The sequence below is a fragment of the Mustela nivalis genome (assembly GCF_964662115.1).
Source record: "Mustela nivalis genome assembly, chromosome: 15".
In the NCBI taxonomy this organism is placed as follows: Eukaryota; Metazoa; Chordata; class Mammalia; order Carnivora; family Mustelidae; genus Mustela; species Mustela nivalis.
This window is the reverse complement of record NC_139034.1, coordinates 88,562,673-88,583,173: the sequence shown is the minus strand read 5'-3', so window position 1 is coordinate 88,583,173 and position 20,501 is coordinate 88,562,673. Positions and strand designations below refer to the sequence as shown.

Sequence of the window (20,501 nt, the reverse complement as noted above, 5' to 3'; positions counted from 1 at the left end):
TTCACGGTTACGCTTTCAACATTTTTGGGTGCACTGATTCTCTAAAGGAAAAGAAACACGCAGAGACCGTCACCGTAGAGGGGTCTGATGTCCCCAGTGTGTACAGCTGAGCCCTGGTCTCCTCCAGAATTCTTTCCAGAAGAATTTCTTTCTTTTCTTGTTCTTTTCCTTTTTTTTTTTTTTTGCATATGACCTTGTGGTCAAATTTTTTTCCTTTTTTGCTTCAGCTACCAGAAAGCTCAAAGGGACATTCTGTGATCACGTGCAGTGATCGGTTCACCCGGCTGTGCCAGATGTATTTATTCGCTTCTTTTATTTATTTATTTATTTATTTATTTACTTTTAAGATTTTATTTATTTACTTGACAGACAGAGACAGTGGAAGCAGGAGAGGGAGAAGCAGGCCCGCAGCTGAGCAGAGCGCTGGGTGTGGGGCTCGGGCCCCGGACCCGGGAGCCCTCCGCAATGGGCGCTCGGGCTCTGCTCTGGGGAGCGTTCTGTGTCGGGAGAGCGACAGCTCCCGTGGGACAGAGCGGAGGTGACAGCCCCGAGGTCACCCTGACCTCCAGCGGGTTGATGTCACATCCATCTCTGGCGATCAGAGTAAACTGATCTCGCAGTGACACACTGTGCCCGCGTCCTCCACCGACCGGGAAGTCTGGCCGCGGTCATCTCCCTGCCTGATGGTGCTTCTTCCAGGGCTCGAGCCACAGAAAGCAGCCTGGCGAGGTCTGTCTGCGGGGCGCAGAGGCCGGCCCAACCCCGACCCCCGTGTACACATGGGTTTGGAAGGAGGAACTGGACACACTCGCAGGCACGAAGGAAAGGGAAGACAACGGTGCTTCTCCAGGAGCAAGAAGCTCCCAGCAGGGGCCAGGACACAAAGGCCACACCTGTGGGTCAGGGAGACTTAGCTGGGAGACGCCAGGGAGGCCAGGGGCAGGAGGGTGAGGGAGGCCGTGAGGACCTCATGGAGCCCTGGTGACCTGGGGCCTCACAGGGCCCTGAGCACCGAACTGCCCGTGGTCCACAGTGGTCATGAAGACCAGCACACATGGCCTCAAAGGTTTTTAACGAGCACCGAGGAGTAAAGGAGAAGCCCGTCACGTCAGCCGCCCCCTTCCCTGCGAGAGGACACCACTGGGACACTAAATCCACCGTCCGGGACACATGGCTGTCATGTGGGGACATGCTTAGGCCGGAAGTCGGCCTGCATGTGGCCTCTAGCTGTCAGGATGATAACCCCATCCTTCCGAGGTGGGGGTCCGCAGGGCCACCCTCCTGGGGACAGAGCTCAGATGCCCTGGAGCCAGCATGGGTCTGGTCAAATGAGTCGCCCATGCGTGTTTGCTGACCTCCAGAGAGCGGACTTGGGGGGAGGCCGGGGGGGCACAGACGCAGCATCCACGCCCCTGGTGAGCGTGGGCCCGGGGTCCACCTGGCCTGTCGCGACAGCCCCACTTACTCGACAGAGCTGGCGGAATCCACAAGAGGGTCGAGGCCGTCACTTGAACCCTGAACACGTGCACGGGGGCCAGTGAGCGTGGGACGACCGCCAAGCCGGGCTATGGGTGTGGGCTCTTCCTCGCCCCAGAGGGAAACTGAGGAAGGGGTCCACCCAGGACAAGTACACGCCCCCACCAGGCGCCGCCAGCCAGAGCAGGTCCGCGCCCCACCCCTGCAGGCAGACGCACAGGTACTCCAGCCCTCTGGGGATGCCAGGTGGCCGGAGCCAGGCCCCACCTCCCCACCGGGGTGGACGGACGTTGGGCTCGCTTTGTGACTCTGAGGTGTTTCACCTCACAGACATCAAGGACGTCTGTCCAAAGCGGTGCCCGTGGTCACAGAGTTTGGCTCTCCCAAGGTCAACAGCAAAGCTCAGGTCTCCAGGCCCCTGAGGAGGGAGGGGTCCTCCTGGGAGAAAGGACAGAAATGAGGGACAGGGTCCCGGCCCCGGTCCGGGCTGTGACACACCCCGGCTCCGCAGAAATCAGTTCACGAAAACGTGACTTTGAGACCCATGAGAATTCCCAGTCCTTCTTCAGGGAGACGCTGGCCCTGCAGCCGCCCCTGCTCCTGGCAGGGGAGCGGCCCATGTCCAGCAGGGGAGCGGCCCACGTCCGGCAGCAGGACAGGGAGGCCTGAGGCCAGGGTAGGTGCCCCCCGGCAGTGAGGGCACCACGCACGAGCCCCCTCACGCACGTCCGCCCCGTCCACCCGCCCGCTGGAGGGACCCCTGCGCAGGCCCGCGCCCCAGGCAGCAGCATCCTGTCCCCCCTCACCTGGCTGTGAGCGCCTCGAGGCCGCCCAGCACCGTGGAGGCCGCAGCCGCAGCCGACGCCGGAGGCCCCTGAGAGCCCCCCGAGGGGCCCCCCTCGCGGCCATCCTGCTTTCTCCAGGGACGCGCTCGGCAGCGGAGGCTTTCTTCTGCGGACGGGCTCGTTCGTGCAAGGGCCGAACGGGGTCGCGGCGCCCTGCAGCCCTCCGCTGGGAACAGTCGGAAACAGGCGGGTGCTGGTGGCAGGGAGGAGGGTGCCCCACCCGGCGCGACACGCCGCGCTGGGCACACGACCTCCTGTGACCTTGCTTCACCAAGTCCCGAGGAAGCACAACAGAGCGTCCAACCCGCTCACCGGGTCCCCAGCCTCCACCTCCAGGCCTCGAGCTGAACTGAGCCTGGGCACGGACAGAACCACCTGCCCACGAGGGCGTCCGCAGAGGCTGCCACCAGCCCCCAACCCGTCCCCACACTGCGCAGGACACAGACGCACAGCGGTCTGCGCGCAGGTCTTGGGCGTTTCCTTCCTCGGAAAGGGGCTTGCGCTGGCCGGGGCTCCCGGGGTCAGGGACCTGCTCCAGCTGCCCAGGACAAAAACACCTTCCAAGCTCAGGAAGTCTCAAGTTCAAACAAAGAACTACAAGGGAGGAAGGGGGGGGCGGCCCCAGGCCTTCTTGAGAGAAACCGGTAACTTCCTCCAGCGTGACCCCTGCCTGCTGCCCAGCGCGGGAGAAAGGAAACCGTAGTGCGGCTTTGCTTGGTGAGTCACACTTCCCGCGACGCCCAGCGTGGCCCGACGGCTCCGGACCCTGGCGCCCGCCCCGCTCGGGGGAGCCGAGCTCCCAGCCCTGCCCTGACTGTCCCAGAGCGTCCTGCCGCCTGGGGTGTGGCACTGGGAAGGCCTCCCACCCTCACCCCTCCCCTGCCCACAGCTCATCCCACCCTCACCCCTCCCCTGCCATAGCTCATCCCACCCTCACCCTCCCCTGCCACAGCTCATCCCACCCTCACCCTCCCCTGCCACAGCTCATCCCACCCTCATCCCTCCCCTGCCCGCAGCTCATCCCACCCTTACCCCTCCCCGGTTGGCAGCTCATCCCGCCCCCACCCTCCCCTGCCCACAGCTCATCCCACCCTCACCCCTCCCCTGCCCACAGCTCATCCCACCCTCACCCCTCCCCTGCCATAGCTCATCCCACCTTCACCCCTCCCCTGCCATAGCTCATCCCACCCTCACCCCTCCCCGGTTGGCAGCTCATCCCGCCCCCACCCTCCCCTGCCCACAGCTCATCCTACCCTCACCCCTCCCCTGCCACAGCTCATCCCGCCCCCACCCTCCCCTGCCCACAGCTCATCCTACCCTCACCCCTCCCCTGCCCACAGCTCATCCCATCCTCCCCTCTCCCCCGCCGGCAGCTCATCACACTCTCACCCCTCCCCTGCCCACAGCTCATCCCACCCTCCCCCCTCCCCCCTGGCAGCTCATCCCACCCCTCCCCCTCCCCCGCCGGCAGCTCATGCGGGGCCACGGGACGGAGGTGCCAAGGGCCCGAGTGCGTGTGTCTTATGCTCAAGGTCACAGGATAGAAGCGGACAAAGGGTCGGCACTTGGGTCTGTCTGAAAGGCCACACTCGGCCCCAAGCACCATGAGTGCCAGAGCAGGCCAAGCTGGGTTGCCGCCATATAACGTTTGTGTCATTGAAGTGCTTTGGCGCCCACCCTCCCCCCGTCAGTGTTCCAGGCTGCGGGGACCCTTCCTGCGGGAGCTGGAGGCTGGGGGGCTGAGGGGACTGTGTCTGGCCCAGCCCGGGGGAGGCAGTGGCCCCGAGGCCCACAATCAGAGTCCCTCACAGCTCTGAGCAGGACAGGTGCCGAGGGCGCGAGGCAGGTGCCGGACCCATCACGTCTGCTCCGCCTGCACCCCCACCTGGGCTGTCGCCGGCCCTGAGTTCCCGGGGACGCAGCAGGTGAAGCTGGCTCCAGGGCCCGCATTGTGAGAAGCAGCGAGGACGGAGCCGAGCTGGGGGCTGTGCCCAGAAGTGAGGGGAAACCGTGACTGGGCCTCAGCGCCATCCACCTCAGCCCCTCCACGCCAGCCTCCCGGCGAGGCCGGCCCAACGCACACCCGGGAGGAAACAGATGTGGGTTTGATGTGGCGCGTCTGGGACGCAAGCGCTCTTCCTGTGACTATGGCCAGAGGACCCGAGCCCTCAGCCCCGTGCGGCCCGCGGCACCGCAGGGAGGACGTGCAGAAACATGCTGGCCGCTCCGAGTCCGGGGCAGTGGCCGCCATGGGCCATGTGTCACCGCCGAGTCTCTCCCTGTGTCTGCCTCCCCACGTCTGCCAAAGGCATAGGCACGAGCGCGAGGACGGTGCCGTCGGGGCCGTCACGTCGGACATGCTCACGGGTGCCCGCGCGGGCGGCCCGCGGCTGGCCCGGCCTCTCCTGCTTCTCCAAACGCGTCTTACAGATGTCCCTGATGGAAACCTTTTCCAAAAATCAGTTCTGTGACACGAACCTACTCACAACCTCTCTGTCTCTTTGTCTTGTAGGATCACAGACTTCAGGTTTGGGAAATGTCTTGAAACCACGGGTTTTCCTGGCCTTTGGGGGACATTCCCCGCCCTAAGCCCCCCAACTTGGAAACACAAACCACACACGTCTGCGGTCCCAGGCCGCCGGCCAGGCAGGAGTGCTGAGCCCCGCCAGGGGAGGCTTGCAGCCTCGGCGGGCCCCTGGAGCACTGGGCTGACCCTCTGTGGGCCCCTAGCTCCTGGCAAGAAATTCCCACCCACAGCTGGCCGGCGCGTCGTGGGCAGTAAAGAGTCTTAAATTAATCAGGTCAGGGGCAGAAGCTCTTCAGCCCCGGCCGCACCAGCGAGCGACGCTGGCGGGTGGACATTCGGCCCTTGGAGACGGACGCCTGGCTCTCGGCTGCGCGAGGTTTCTGGACTCGGGGGCAATGGACTCTTTCTCTTTTTCTTTTCAAGATGCAGAGTAGAGGAAACAGCCCACGTGTGCCCGCGTGGAGCCGTGGCATCCCCGGGGCCAGCACAGGCCGCGGGGCCGGGGCCGCTGGGGGCCTCCCTCTCCTTGCTCTGCCTTCTCATGGCCTTTGTGCTTCCCGGGTTTTCCCTCGACCTGGCGCCTGGCAACCTGGCCTCAGAGGCACGGACAGTTCCGAGGCACGGACAGTTCCTTCTCCTCACGGCAGACACTCTCCCCGCGGCTGGGCCAGCACCGAGGCCCGCGGGCACCCCCAGCCCCAGCAAGCCCCCCTCCCGCTCAGCGCCGGTTCCCAGCCCCACCGGCCGCTGGCAGCTGCCCCGGACAGCGAGTCCCAGCAGAGCCCCGCCGCAGGCTCTATTGTTCCCTGTTTAATGGGGGCTTTCTGTCCCTTGTACTGACAAAGACAGGAAGCTCTGGGAGCCGGGCCGGCGAGATGACCTGCGAGGCTGCGGCTCTGACCCGCCGAGGCCGCACACCCGGGGACACACGTCCGGACGGAGGCTGGCGCTGCTCACGCTCGAGAAAGAGCTTCTTGAACGACGCGCTTAACTTTGTGAAATGAAGGACCCGTCGCCGTGGCTGGTCGTGATAAAATCCAGAGACTGTGCCCCAGTCAGACGGAGCTGGAGACCAGCTGACGCCCTACATGGGCAGGCGCTACGTGGCGTCCGCGGTGACTGCAAACAAGCACCTGCTCTGTGCCGGGAAGACCACGCAGCGCGTGCCATGGGGGCTGCACTTTCCGGGGGAGGCCCCGATACTTATCAGGCTAAGTGGGGGTCTGTGCCTGGAGACTGTTCCCAGAGAAGCTCCCGGATGCGGGGAAGACCTAGGGGTCCTGTTCAGCGAGCGCGGATGTGCCGTATCTGCCTGGCACAGCCAGCACAGGACAGACGCTCTGTACGCGTGGGCCGGCGAGTGCGTGAGTGAGGGACCCTCCCACAAAACTGGGCTTCAGAAGAAAACACAGGACAAATTTTACCCTTTGAGGGTTGATGGAGGCATAAATCTCACAACTGATAAACCACAGAAACCTGGCTATTCAACAACTTTCCATATTTGTTTGCCATTTAAATAAGAAATGACATGTTCTCCCTTCTTAACAACGGAGACATCAAAACCCTTAAAAACCATCTTCAAAGATTTTATTTGTTTATTTGACAGAGATCACAAGTCGGCAGACGGACAGGCAGAGAGAGAGGAGGAAGCAGGCTCCCTGCTGAGCAGAGAGCCCGATGCGGGGCTCGATCCCAGGACCCTGAGATCATGACCTGAGCCGAAGGCAGAGGCTTAACCCACTGAGCCACCCAGGCGCCCCTAAAAACTGTCTCTAAAGAGTGAATAGCGTTACGAAGGTGAAATCATACGTGGGGCATCAGCTCACCATCAGTTTACCTAAAATTTTACTAAAAAGTCACCACTGGGACTTAACACCAGTCCTTCCTCTGCAAAGATAAGAAATTGTTTTTCACACTCAGGGACAGGATTCGCTTCTTGGACACTGCTAAGAATAGAATGACAAAATGCCAGAACATTTGCTCAAAGCCCAGATACACAAAAGCCACGTAATCTCTAAAATCCAGACGGAATAATCAGCTCTATTGCGTTTTCAAATTTACCACTTTGAATCTTCTAGAAAGCCTCCTGTCAGGGCTGACCCCCTCTCAGTGTCTGTGTATCTTTGGGAACTGATGCCGGGGTAACAGTCCCCTCAAGGAGGGAAGGAGCTGCCCCTTGGAGGCCCCTCCGTGAAAAGCGGGGTGCCAGGGCCCAGACCAGTGGTGTTCCCAGGGCAGCACCGTCCTGCAGAGCCCGTGCTCATGCGCTTGGGCGCTCCCCTATCTTCTCCCTCACCCAGAGCACCCCCACGCTTCCCGGTGGGGCCGCTAACAGAGTGAGACGGTTGGAGCGCGCAGCAGTGTCCGTGCGTACCAGACAGCTGCGCCAGCTCGTTCCCACCGGGAAGAGACAACCGCGATCTCTATCCCCACATCAGACGTATGAAGTGAACGGGTCAGATGGCTCCCAGCTGATGAGAGACGCAGTTCCAACTCCAGCAGCAAGGCTCGCCGAGAAGCAGGTGCACAGAGACGAGGGTCTGGCGCAGACGCGTGCCTGGCGAAAAGGAGGAGCCTCCAGCTATGCCGGTGCCGGTGCCCGTGCGGCCACTGGGAGACGCAGGCAGGTTCACCAAGCACAGCCTCCCATTTGGGGGGGGGGAGCTGCACACGCCGCACCCGGCTGCACAGGGAGTCCAGGGCCCCGAGGACCGTGACAGTGGCTATCCTCCAGCAAGAACATGTCCTCCAGGCACAGAACCCGCCCGACAGACAGCTGAGCTCAGGAGACCGGCCCCTGCCGTGCCTGTCGATCGTGACTGGTCAGAACAACAGAAGGGACGTCCGGTCACGCTCGTCTCTCTGGACGAGCCCCGACATCTGACGCTGGCGCGACTGCTCTTATTCGGCTGCAGCGGGAGCCCAGCCCCAACGCGCCCTCGCCTGGAGCGCCTGCCGGAGGAGCCGCCGCGACCTGAGAGTCCCCCGCTGGGCCCGGGAGGCCCGCCTTCGCCAGCAGCAGCGCCGGCGTCTGCCCTCATCGGCCTGTGTGGGCTCAGCGCCGTGGGCCCCCTGGAGCCTGGAACACGGCCATTATTCTCAGGAAACCCCTGACACAGGTGGGGTTTGGAGCTGGTCCGTGAAACACTTAGCAAACCACGTGAAGGGCACACGCAGGGGCTGCCTGGAAACAGGGGTCTGGAGCGCTGGTGGGTCCAGGAACAGGTCCTGGTTCAAGAGAAGGTGGCAGCACAGCGAGGGTCCCCCCTCAGGGGAGGCCCGATGACCAGAAGCGCATTGAGTGCCCAGGTCTGGTACCCCCAGCGCACAATCCCCGGGAGCCAGCTTCATGTCCGCCATCCGCTCTGCTCACACAAAGGGGTAATGAGGGGACACATGCAGAAGCACAAATGTGGCTGATTCCTGCGAACCCAAGGTCGTCCTCTTCCAGACATTCCAAGCGTCCCTCGGAACTGCCTCCAGGGCCTCATGCTTCTCCGTGTGGTCAGCGTCTTCCAGACGCCCACTTCAACCAAGGACCAAATGGCTGGCCTTCCCTGTTTGTAGCCACGTCCACTGAATGTGGACACCTCAGACACATTCACAAAACACGTGAGCAAGGGAAGCAGCTTGAAAGCCACCGCGTCTGAGCACCGCAGAGCCGCCATGGTCCCCAGCTTGCCCTCCAAGGCACTGGACAACGTCTGTGCCACGCTCGGGGCCATGCCTGGGATCACACCTGGGGTCACACCCAGGGGAAGCGGTTTCTTGAGTCCTTAGGAGAAATACTCCCTCTTGGTCAAGATCTGCCTTCTGCAATTTCAGCTTACTGACTGACCCGGGGGCCAACAGAACACGTCCCCCCGCCTCCAGCGGCAGGAGCCCGCCATCCTGACGGACAGCGCTGCGCTGGTGGGTCCTGGTGAGTCCACTGCTCCCAGCAAGGGCCAGAGAGAACACTTCAGTATCTTAGCAATGAGGAGACGGGTCACGTGGAGGCCCGCTCTTCTCCCCATGGACGGCTGGTGGTTCAGATCACAGCAGGTGCCACGTTCATGCTGCCCAACAGCCTGCCCCGGTGCAGTGCCACAGACACGGCTCGGGGGCGGGGGGCCGCACGCCACTCGCCTCATTCTGGACGCAGGCCAGAGGGGCAACGGGTGCCCCGGGCACGTCTTCCGAGGGGCTGGCAGCAGCAGGCAGAGGCCGCTCATGACAGCCACGTTGGAGCAGCAGATCTGCCGAAGCAGGGCCCACGGCCGCTGAGCGCCCGTCACAGATCACACACCCGCACCTGGCCCCGGCGGAGGGGCTGGGAGCGAGCGCTCGCTGGGAAAGAATCCCAACTCTTGTCACCTCACACTTTGTGCACCGCGGACCGTGCGGGACAGAGAAAGGCTTCTCCAAGTCCAGGCACCAGGGCAGGACGTCCTCGGACGTTCCCAGACACGCTTTGCCGTGAGTGCGGTGTGTCTGCAGAGGCTGGAGATGCCCCCTGCGCACGCGCCGTTCATCCCGTCCAAAGCTCAACCAGACGATTCACACTTTCTCCATCGCACATTTTCCTTCTGGAAACCAGGGACGCAGTCACCCGTCTCCCATTTTTAGGGGTTTTGTCTTCTCATGCAGGCCCGCAGTTTAGACCAACACGTGCTCTCTGCCCCTCGCTGCTTCAACACACACAGAGTCACGCGCCAGGCGAGTGGTCAGTCAGGATGTCAGAGAGCCACGGACGTGGCAACACGGCTGCAAGGCAGGCGTCACAGCGGGGACGGCGAGGCTCCCGGCAAGCCTCCGGCCATGAGGCTGGAGGCAGGGAAGGCCCCAAACTAGCTGGTGGGCGAGAGCAGGAGCTCCAGGCAGGGGCGGCACGAGCACAGGGAGGCCTTGTTTTCCACCTGATTCCATCTCTGGAGGCCACTGAAGGAGTGAGGTGTCTGCTTCCACCGCCCACCGACCTGGGCCACGGCGCCCTCCCGCACCCGTGCAGGCGTCAGATGCACCGGGCCGGGGCAGGCCGAGCATCTGCCTTTCCAACAAGTGTCTAGTGATGCCTGGTGGAGACCACAGCCTGAGAACCCCAGGTCAGACACAGGAAATCAGCAGCACTGCCAGCGGACCGTCCCAAAGGCCAGCACACCGCAGAGTTTACCCCCAGAGTCGCACTGGGGAATCTCTCAAGCCCGGGCCCCACTCTGCGGCGACAGCCGTAGGCACTTCCGGCGAACCTGCCTTGTTTACAGTCAGCAGCAGTTCCGGCTGTCACGGTCACTCCCATCTGATCCCAGCTCCGGCCCACAGTCCGTCATACCTCCCCCCACAGACCCATGCCACCGGCCTGATGGCCTTCTTCCTGAAAGGACTCGGCATGCAGAAGGCAGAGCTGAGCCAACAGCCCCCCGGGTTCCACCCAAGGCATCGGGCACAGGCACCGCAGGAGCGGACGGTGGAACCCACGCCCGGCAGACGTTCACTCCGCGGAGGCTGTGGTCGCTGCACGGGAAGACCCCATGGCATCCTGGAGAGTCTGTGCGCCAGCCGGGTCCACCCGGAAGCAAAGTTTCCTCTGGCAGGTGCATCGGGGGTGGCGGGGGCTCAGGCCACTATGCTCCGAGGTCGTCCTGGGAACCTTCTTCTTCCCTGAAAGACCCCTCTTGCTGCTCTGGTCCCTCGGCTCCCAGGCCACTGTCCTACTAACCCCGCTCGACCGCACGCCGCCTTCCCAGGGAGAGAGGATGGCCCAGAGCTACAAGGGCCCGGGACGGCCCAGCTGGGGGCAGGCGGGTCGCCCTGAGCGACTCCTCTCCCGCGGCACCCAGGTCCGTCAGCCCCATCTTCAGAACACACCAGGACCCCCGTCCACACTGCCTGCCGCCTGCACACCTGCTGCAGGCCCCAGGGACCACCAGCCCTCTCCCGGCCCAGGCCGTGGCCTCCCGCTCCCTCGGCAGCTCTGCCTTCCCTGCAGGCCGCACCAGCCTTTAGAAACCGCGGCTCCGCTTGGTGTCTCGGAAGCTCCGATTTCCCAGGGTCCGAACTGAGGTTGTCGCTGTGGCCCAACCGCACACGCCGTCCGGCTGGGAGGGGCCGAACCACGCCCCCACCATTCCACGTGTCCCAGTGCCAGCCTCAGGACGTCAGAATGTGACTTCACGGGGACACGGCGACTGGAGAGACAAACCTGAGATGAAATGAGAGGCCTCCGGGGTGGCTCTGCTCCCACGTGGCTGGGGTCCTTCTAAGAAGATCAGACACAGCCCCACGGAGGGACAGCCACGGCAGGGCACCGGGGTAAGACGGCCATCTGCAGGGCTCGAGGGGGACCCGTCCTGCCCACACCTCGGCCTCGGACCTCCAGGCTCCAGACCGTGGGAAAGGAGCCTCCTACCTGTGGTTCGCCTGGCGGCCACGGCTGACCAACGCAGGGACCCAAACCCTGTGCCCTCACTCCCGGCTCCCCGCCTCCCTGCCATTCCCATCACACACCAAGGGTCCCAGACCCCACGGCGCTAACACTAATAGCCGCAGGAGGCACCGAAGATGCCAAAACTCCATTTTACACGGAAAATGCTTGGGACGAGTTTGGCGATTCTGGGTTAAGGACTTATTTTCACATATTAACCCAAGCAGACACCCCCTCTACATAAGTCTGCACAAAGGGAAGCTGGCGGGGGAGATGCCGGCTAGAGCTTCTCTCTGCAACGTGGGGTCTGCTCTGTCGTGTCACTGGAGACACGGATGTGGCCATCAGCAGCAGCAGGGACCAAACCCTCGGCGCGCCACCCGGAGGGTTCTTGGTGACGGCTGCACTTGGCTTTGGTTTCAAGAAGCATTCTGTGACACAGCCCAGGCGTGAGGTCTGCCCTGGGGACGGCCACCTGCTGCCATCTAGCAGCTAGGAGGAGAGGCCAGGCGAGACTCGTTCCCAGCTGCAGAGTGACCCAGGGAGAAGGGGGCGGCCGACAGAGGCTCCCCCGGGGCGGCCCTGGGGTGGCAGCAGGGGTTGGGGCACACCCCCAGGCTCACAGACGAGGCGGCGCTGGGCCCCGCGCACCTGCGGAGGACACCTGATGGCAGAACCTCAGAGTGGCCGCAGGCACAGAGACGGCACACGTCAGCACCAGCTCTAGATGGGGCAAAAGAGGAAAAATTCAATGCTTTTAAAACACTGGGTTGGTTTCTACATGGTAAAACACAATCTCCTCTTCATTAAAAAACAATATTTAAAAAATCATTTTTTTAAATCCTAAGTTCTTCAGGAGAGCTCATGATTTCTGGGACTCATGCACTGTCCCTATTTGGCCTGCTTCTGGGTTCGTATGAAGCAGACATCCAACCCCAAAAAGCACAGCCCTAACAGGAAGAAGATAAGTAAAGCGTGAGCGTCCTGTCCCCTCCCCAAGCAGGAGAAGCGGGCTCCCGACTGACCACTCCCCCTGAACTGCCCAGGGCCAGGAGGGAGCTGTGCTGTTCCCCACAGCTCTTTGCTCTTCTTGTCTCTAAAATAGTTCTCTGAAGTAATCCAGAAAAATAGCTACTTCCCAAATGTAAGGTATCCTTTATGGCTCCTGGGCCTGTGATGTCACCAGTTACTGGGAGACTGACCAGGGGGTGGGTCCTCCTCCCAGGACTGACGGCGGGCGGGGGTCCTCCTCACGAGATTCAAGGGGGGCGCTGGGTGAGGTCAGGGCAAGCACAAGGTGGCCCCAGACTTCCAGACTCCCCCAGCCGCTGTTCCCCGAGTCTGGTTCCTGGACCGCCACCACCAGCATCACCTGAGACCTGATTCTCAGGCTCCACCGCACAGAAACGGGGGGAGGGGGTGGGGGGCAGATCTGTGACGGTTCCCTCCAGAAGGTTCAGAGGACCTGGTTAGAGGACCACGGTTCTGCAACAGGCACCTGTTAGTTGTTTTTTATGTTTTATTTTTTTACTTTTTAAAAAGATTTTATTGATTTATTTGACAGAGAGACAGCAAGAAAGACAGCACCAGCAGGGGAGAGGCAGGCAGAGGGAGGGGGAAGCAGGCTGAGCAGGGAGCCCGATGTGGGGCTCGATCCCAGCACCCCAAGATCACGACCTGAGCCGAAGGCGGCTGCTTCACGGACAGAGCCCCCAGGTGCCCCCGCACATGTTCAAACCAACTATAGGTCCATCAGGGTCTCTCCCTCAAGTGCTTATAGCTTTTTCACCAATTACTGTGAATCTAAAGAGAAAACCAAAATTATGAAAACGCTGGAAAGGAGCCGCCACCCAGCACAGAAGCTTCCGCAAGCTGCTCATGGCCTTGAGGTTAAAGACCGGGCTGAAGAGCACATGCACTTCCAGTTCTCAAGGTCGGCAGGCGCAGCACCACCTGCCACATGGTGCCCCCCGCGCCCCTCACATAAAGACCAGCCCGGACCCCTCACGGCAGCCAGTCTTTCTGAAGGGAGGGCAAAGGAAGCAGCACGTCCAGACCCTCGGACGGAGAGCGGTGACTGTCCATGGGAGGAGCTGCGGAGGGAGACAGGCGCGAAGCCTTTGAAAGGTCCCTGAGCGCTGCCCATCAGCTCTGCCCTGGTCCTCAGGGCTCAGGCCCTGCCCCGAGTCACAACACCAGCTTACAGACCTGCATCCTGCCATCTGCCACTAACTGCTGGTGACCTTGGAGGCACAATGCCTGTGACCTCTGAACAGCAGTTCTGCACTGATGGGGAGGGAGCTCCTGTCAGGAGGTGTGTGTTAGTTCTGGCCCAGGCTGAGGAGGAGGCTGACATCGACCTAGATTCCCGTCCCCACAAGGGAAGGTGTGCGTGCCCCACAGTCGGCGGTAGGACTGCGTCAATGGCGCGGGATACACAAAGCCTGCATGCGGCGGCGGGGGGGGGGGCAGTGCAGGGGACACGTAGCTGGATGGAAGGACTTTGTGCCGAAGGAGCCGACGGTGTTAGTGGTTCCCGGGTGCACTGCTGTCCTCTCCTCCACTAAGCAACACTAGGGATTCGTAAAGCAGGTGCCTGTTGACTGGATTTGGGAGAGACTCGGTGGAATCTGCAGCCACGGGAGCCCAGATGTGACAAAGGACACACATGTGGGACTCGCTGCTTAGCGCAAGGCTGCAGTCAACGCGGACGCCCAGCTCGCAGCAGATGCAGGGAGCAGCCTGTCGCTCCTGCTCTACAGGGAAGGCTGTTACAACTCAGATGCACATGCGCCTCTCCCAGCCCGCTCGAGAAAAAACCTCCATCCCTAAAACCTAGGCAATGACATCACTCTTGGAGCTGTTCCTGCTCTGTCATTCCAACCCCAAAGCCTGAGCCGAGGGTGCTCCTGTGCGTCTGCGAGCCACCGTGCCCTTCACCCCACGACGCAGGCCATACCCCACAGCAAGCCAAACGCAACCGAGTTCCAGAAAAAGGGAGCGGTGTCTCTGGGAATACGAGGCCGACGGGTTATTGTCTTTTGGCCCATATACAATAAATCCAGTGGCTTTAATCACAAAAATCACCATTAAACACAGAATGTCTCCAAGGATCTTGGTTAGATAATCACACACAACGATGTTTAACCCTGGCTTTGCTCTCAAAACCCCGTGGGGTCTCCCACTTACGGGAGAGAGAAAGGAGGGAGCCCACGCCTAAGCCAAGGGACAGAATCTAATCCCGCAGAAAAGCATTATTTAGACAACGAGGTAATGAAATGCGACACAACATATGGCAATTATCGGGCAAGAAACTGGCAACTTACTTTTAATGATCAACGGTTATTTCCTCTCCGAGTCAAGGAAAGCTGGGGACTGCGGACGCCCTCCTCCCGCCCTCGCGGCACGGAGACCCAGAGCAGGACCCTGCCCGCTCAGCGTTCTCTCCGCTCCACAGGGATCCATTCAAACTGCTCCTCACAGCTCAGTCTGATTAACACAGAGAACGTAGGTCCGCTTAGGCTCCTCCCCCCTTACCTACCCCCAGTTCAAGCGTCTGTCCGAGGTTTTAATTATATTTGGTGGAAAAAGCATCATCTGATTAACGCGCACTGTTCCTCCTGGACGCGAGCGCGCACAGCCCCAGCCCCGCACCGGCTGCAGAGCCCCCGGCTCGGGGATCCTCGACCCCCCCCCCAGGACGGACGCGACCGACGCGCGGGGGGTGGGGGGCGCGCGCTCGGCCACACCCGGCCCTGGGGCCCCGGACGCTCCGACCGCGGACGCTCCGACCCCGGGCGCGACGAGCGAGGACGGTCCGCGGGGACCTGGCGCGCAGCCTGCGACCTGCGCCGCGGGGGAAGGGCGCGGAGGCGGCCATGCACCCGGGGACGCTCCCGACCCCGCACCCCGCTGTCAGGCCAGCGGCTCCTCCTACCAGCGCGCCTGCAAACCGCATTTAGCCTCCGCACCATCTCCGCCACCGCCATCTCCTCGCGCCGCAGCCAGAACCTCATCCTCCGGCGGAGCGCGGGGCCCTCCGCCGCCCGCGTCCCTCCGCCGCAGACGGTGCCTCAGGGGTGGGGTCGCGCGATGGGGAGGGGGCACGGCCGCGCCGCCTGCCCGGGATTGGCTCCCGAGCCCCGCCGAGGGGGCGCGCCCTGCGGCAGGGGGGCTGCGGGGCGGAAGCGGAAGCGGCGCGCCTGCCCGGCGAGTCCCCGCGGTCACCTGGGGGCCCTGCGCGCGCACGGCCGAGGTCACCTGAGCCCTGCGCGCGCCCCCCCGCGCCCCCCCCCGGGCCCCCACAGTCCCAAGGGTGCTCCCCGCGCAGAGGCACAAGCCGCTCCCCGCCCCGGGTCTCTGCGCCCTCGCTGGGGAGGACGAGGAGCTGCGGGGCGCGAACGGAGGGCGAGGCGGCCACCGAGGTGGCGCCCGGCACGGCTCCCCGCACTGTACCTGCGGCCGCCCTGGGGCAGGTGCACAGCCCGCAGCAGCCGAGCGCGCGCTCTCCGCGCCGCCGCATGCCGCCCGGCCGTCCCCGCGCGCGGCGGTCCCGGTCCCCCGCGGCTGGCGGGGTGGACCGCGCGCTCCCCCAGCCGCGCCGCTGGCCTGGGGACGCCGGGGCGGGGAGAGGAGCGCGCCGCAGGCTCGCGGGGCCCCTCCGACCTCGCCGCGGTTGGCGCGAAGCCACCGGGTGCATTTTACACCTGAGCGCCTGGCAGGCAGAGGGGAGTCGCGGGGAGCGTGGCCGTGGCTGCCACCGCCGAGGGCGGGGGGGAGCAGGTGTGCGGGCGCCGCGCGCAGGGGCCTCTGCTCCCCGGGACCTGCCGTCCTTCTGTGGCTGGCGTTGCAGCGAGCAGGGCCTCCCGGATTCCGCGCCGGGTGTGGGAAATTCAAGCATGGGGCAGCGGAGGCTCTACCTGCAGCCTCCCTCCGCATAAGGGCACCCAGCAGGGTCCCAGGGTCAACAGACAAAGGTGACCAGATCTGTCCTCTGGGAAGTCATGGCCTGGGGGACAAGAAAGATCTGGAAACTAATTGCTGCGGCATGAAGTGAAGGCGGAGAGTGAGGGTGAAGCTGCCTTTCTTCTTTTTCCTTTCCTTTCCTTCCGTTTTCTTTTGTTTTGTTTTTAGCATCAAACCACCTGCACACCAGCCCTTCCAGGGTTCAAGGAGAGCCCGGTGAACAGAGGGTTCTAGAGAGGCGGCGTCGCAGGGTGGACAGTGAGGCTTCCCCTTGTCCAGGGCTGCCCTCTGCGAGCAGGACACGCCCCCCCCACACCTGCTGTGTCCACTCAGGCAGAGCTAAATCCCTTCCCTCCCCAAGTGCAGTGGGCAGCGCCCAGCTTCCCGCTGTCCCAAAGGCAGCAACCGCCCCATGTGTCCTCAACACCCCACTTTGCCTTGGCCCCAACCGGCACCCCCACCTGCTCACCTGGATGGGAGCCCTGGCCAGGAAGTGCCCCAGGCACCTCCACCTCCTCCCTCGCCTGGTTCAACCCAATTTGAGCACAGAAGTGTTCTCAGGCGGTGCTCAAACTTGAGAGGCAGGCGGAACCCCGAGGGTCTGTGGACCCCACATGGCTAGGCACACCACCCAGCATTTCCCTCCAGACCCTCTGGCCTGCTCTCACCGACGCCCTCATGCTGGGATACCTGCACTCACACTCGGCTTCTTTCCTCAACCCTGCGTCTTCCACCCTGTCCCCTGAGGTGCCTGTGGCTGGTGCCACCCCCGGACCGAGCTGCTCACTCTGGCACTGCTTCAGGGGCTGAGTCTGCTGCCCTCTGTGACGGGTGCCACTTACAGGTCCATGTGGCCAGGCCCGGTGCCCAGATGTTGGCTCAAACACCAGGCCGGATGTCATTTTGAGGGCATTTTGTAGATGTAACATGTGAGTCAGCTGTCTCTGAGTAAAGCAGACCATGCTCCCCGGTATGGGTGGGCCTCGTCAAATCAGTTGAAGGCTTTAGGCGACCAAGACGACCCCCCCTGAGGAAGAGGGAATACTGTCCCCAGACTGCCGCCAGACTTGACCTGCAACGGGCTCTTCCCTGGGCCTGCATCCTGCTCCTGCCTTACGCATTTCCAGCTCACCAGCCCCACCGCCACGCGAGCCCACCGCCACTTAGGATAAATCCCACCTTCTCCCTCCTCCGAACCTTCTCTCTCCTTAAATTAAGGCATAAATGGTGTTTTCTCTAAAAATCATTTCATATTTGCCTAAAGCATAGCGGCCAAAACGACACCACCCAACGATTCCTGAGTGTGTGGTGCGCTCCACGGACTCTCCTGACCTCCTCCACTCACGTGGTCTCCACCAAGAGGCAGGCACGGCTCTTAGGCTGCTTTACAGACTACGGCCCAGAGAGGGTGCCTTGCCCAGGGTCACACAGCGCGTCCGTGGCAGAGGCGGGATCCGAACCCGGATGCAGACAGAAACACGGGCCTAGACAAGTGTTTGCTTCAGGGAACATCGTCCCGCCCCACCTGGAATGCCGTCCCCAAAGTCCCCTACGGGAAATAAGGGACAGTTAGGTACACAGGGTCCCAAACCCAACGCTGCGGAAGAATCTTGGCCCGCAGGTCCCAAGGGTGCAGGCCAGCTTTCTATGGCTGTCTCACTCCTCCCAGAGAGGAAAAACAGGACATGGCTGTCCGCCCGCCCCAGGAGGCCCAACGGTGCCCAGGCAGGAAGGCGGATGTAATGTCACACCTGGACACCCAACACGTCCTCTTAGCAACCAGCACGGGAAGTTAGCCATGAAGGGAGGTGAGAGCCTGGGCAGCCTGAGGCCGTGCTCTGGGGGGCGGGGGAGACGGGCTGGGCCGCTGGGCCACTTCCTCCTGCGGTGCCGTCCCCACGTCAAGGGGGCAGCATGGGGAAAGGGGGACTTGGGAAGAAGAAACCCACACCAGGTGCGTCCTGACCCGAGGGGGTCACTCTCTACCTCGGGCAGGCCACGAACAGGGGTGAGTCCCTCTGGCCTGGTGGTGAACAAGCTGGTGAATGAGGCCAGTCCAGGGGCAAACCCCCCTGTGGAAGTGACGTGAGGCCGCCTGACAAAGCCCCGGCTCCAGCCATGTGCTCTGGGACGTGCTCGGGATACCCGTGTTTGCAGCAGTGGGGCTTACGGTACTGCGGGGGCGAGGATGGGCCGTAAGGGAAGGGGGGAGGGGAGGTGGGCAGGGAGGGAGTGGGGGGTGGGGGGAGCACAGGAGAGAAGAGGGGAGGAGGAGGGGAAGGGAGTGCCAGGGAGGGGAGGGGAAGGGGAGGGGGCACAGGGGGGGAGGGCAGGGGGGCAGGGAGGGGAGGGGAGGCTGCGCACAGTGAACGAAGGGTTTCCGGGTCACAGCCGCAAACCACCCAGCCCGGAGCTCCAGCAGCAAGTCGCAGAGACACGAAATCTGACTCCGTCGTGCCGAATGCGAAACAGGCGCGGGCAGCAGCGGAGGCAGAGAGCGAGGCCCCAGGCCCTCCACCGGACGCTGCTGAAGCAGGGGCTCTCCTGGCACAAGCTGCCGACTCTCCTGGCATAGCTGGGCAGCAACAGGCTTCCCAGGGCTGGGGATCTGGAGGAACCCCATAGGATCCCCTGCAGGGGCAGCCCCGAGGGACCTCACGGATGGGTGGCTGCAGGACGGAGCCACCAGGGAGGAGGGACGGGGAGGGGACTGTATCCTCAGGGTGGGGGACCGCCACTACCCACCACTCAGCCCCAGCCCCAGAAACCTGGCCCGCCTCCACCACCTCGTTCCCAGCCCTCGGGGCCCCGCAGCCCCCCGCCAGCACCCGTGACCCCCCCCTCCAGTGACCTTTCCTCGAACCCCAGGCCCAACACCAGACAGAAGGAGCAGGATGCCCCGGGGGGCTGCGAGAGTGTGCCCCACCCCAGTGGTCAGACCACAGGAGAGGCCACCTCCCACCTCTCAGGATGGCTCTGACTGTGGAGACAAGAGATAACAGGCGTTGGCCAGGATGGCAAGAAAGGGGGGCCCTCGGCGTGGGTGGCGGGGGCGACGCTGCGGCAGCCGTGGCAGACAGCAGTAGGGAAGGCCCCCAAAGCTTTAGGACGAAGCTAAAATGAAACTACAACAGAGCCCAGCAATGTTCCTCTGCGAACACACCCAGGGAAAAGAAAAATCCCAAGAGCTCCCTGGGCAGCGCACCCAGCCGTCCTGTCGGTCTCTGGCTCTAACAGTGTGCGGACAGAACAGACCCAGGGATGCCCCTTCCACGGGCCTCCGACCACCCTCCCACCTTCAGAGCCCCCTTCCCGTTGCCCTCAGCCTCTGGGCCCGCCGGCACCCGCCTGTGAGCTGCGGTCCGGATCGCTGCCCACCCATGAGCTCCAGAGGCATCCAGATTCTTCCCCGGGTGGAGGCAGCCACCAGCCGCCTGCTCCACATGCCCCTGCCTCTCTCTGGGCTCCTCCCTCGACCTCGATGCCTGGGCTCGGGAGGGCGTGGCCCCTTCTGTGAGCCGGGCGGGGAGAAGCACGAGGGCTCCAAGCTTCCCTTGAAGGGGCTGCACCATCGTGATGGGAGGAGCCGTCCCAGGGCAAGTGGGGTCAAAGCCTGGAAGCCACAGAAGCTACCTGGTTCTGGACGGAGCCCGAATGGGGCCCTGTGAGTCTGCGTGCCTGGGTCAGCCTGCACATAGCCAGCTCTGGGACTTCCCGGGTGAGGCAGTGAACCCTTCACCCTTCGGGAAGCCGGACGACCCCCTGACCCACCTCGCAGGCCGGCCGGCCCCCAGGCTGGGCTGGGCGATCGTCTCTTCGACAGGCTCATCCTCAAGCAGGACCAGGAGCCTCTGGAGCCGCCTCGGGGGCCACTCTGGCATCCCCCTGGTGCCAGAGCCTGTCCCTGCAGATGCAAGGCTGCTTTTCCTCCCCTCCCCTGGAGCCCTCTCCCAAGCCACGGACCACATGGGAACAATCAAGTTTTCTGCAGAAAAAGGGGTACCCGTACCCTGTGTTTCTAGCAGCACAACTCACAGTCATGGGGGCAACGGGGGCACCATGTGCACGGGGGCCACTACTTGGCCCCAGAAAGGACCCCCTGCCCTCGGCAGCAGCGAGAGGGACAGATGCCGCACGAGGTCACCGGCGTGTGGGATCTGGAAGCACGGGACCCGTGGACGCCAAGAGCAGCCGCTGGCTTCCAGGTGCTGGGCATGACGCCGCCCACGGGCCACACATGTTCTTTGAGCAGGTGAACGACCTTGGAGCCGCACGTGCAGAAGTT

At 63.2% G+C, this 20,501-nt stretch overlaps 2 protein-coding genes and 1 long non-coding RNA gene across 22 annotated transcripts in view; 1 reads left to right on the top strand and 2 right to left on the bottom strand.

Moving 5' to 3' along the window:
- The window catches only part of ATP11A (ATPase phospholipid transporting 11A), a 217,341-nt gene that overhangs the window by 54,170 nt on the left and 142,670 nt on the right, over positions 1-20,501 (bottom strand). The window lies entirely within an intron of this gene.
- The window catches only part of MCF2L (MCF.2 cell line derived transforming sequence like), a 126,920-nt gene that overhangs the window by 75,141 nt on the left and 31,278 nt on the right, over positions 1-20,501 (bottom strand). For 4 of the 20 annotated variants that reach the window (XR_014303393.1, XM_082701114.1, XM_082701129.1 and 1 more), the window contains exon 1: positions 2,283-2,823. The exons of 3 other annotated variants lie outside the window; for them this stretch is intronic. Coding sequence is in view for 11 of the 17 variants with exons in the window: in XM_082701114.1 (XP_082557240.1) it covers positions 2,283-2,385 (103 nt within the window). In the remaining 6 variants the exon portion in view is untranslated. Of the gene's footprint in view, positions 1-2,282; positions 2,824-14,577; positions 14,746-15,188; positions 15,438-15,706; positions 15,726-20,501 lie in introns of those variants that run through there. 13 more of the 20 variants (XM_082701118.1, XM_082701126.1, XM_082701127.1 and 10 more) reach the window with 8 other exon arrangements.
- Positions 17,158-20,212, top strand: LOC309849015. The gene is made up of 3 exons (XR_014303418.1): positions 17,158-18,024; positions 18,212-18,387; positions 19,085-20,212. It is a non-coding gene; the product is annotated as an uncharacterized lncRNA (long non-coding RNA).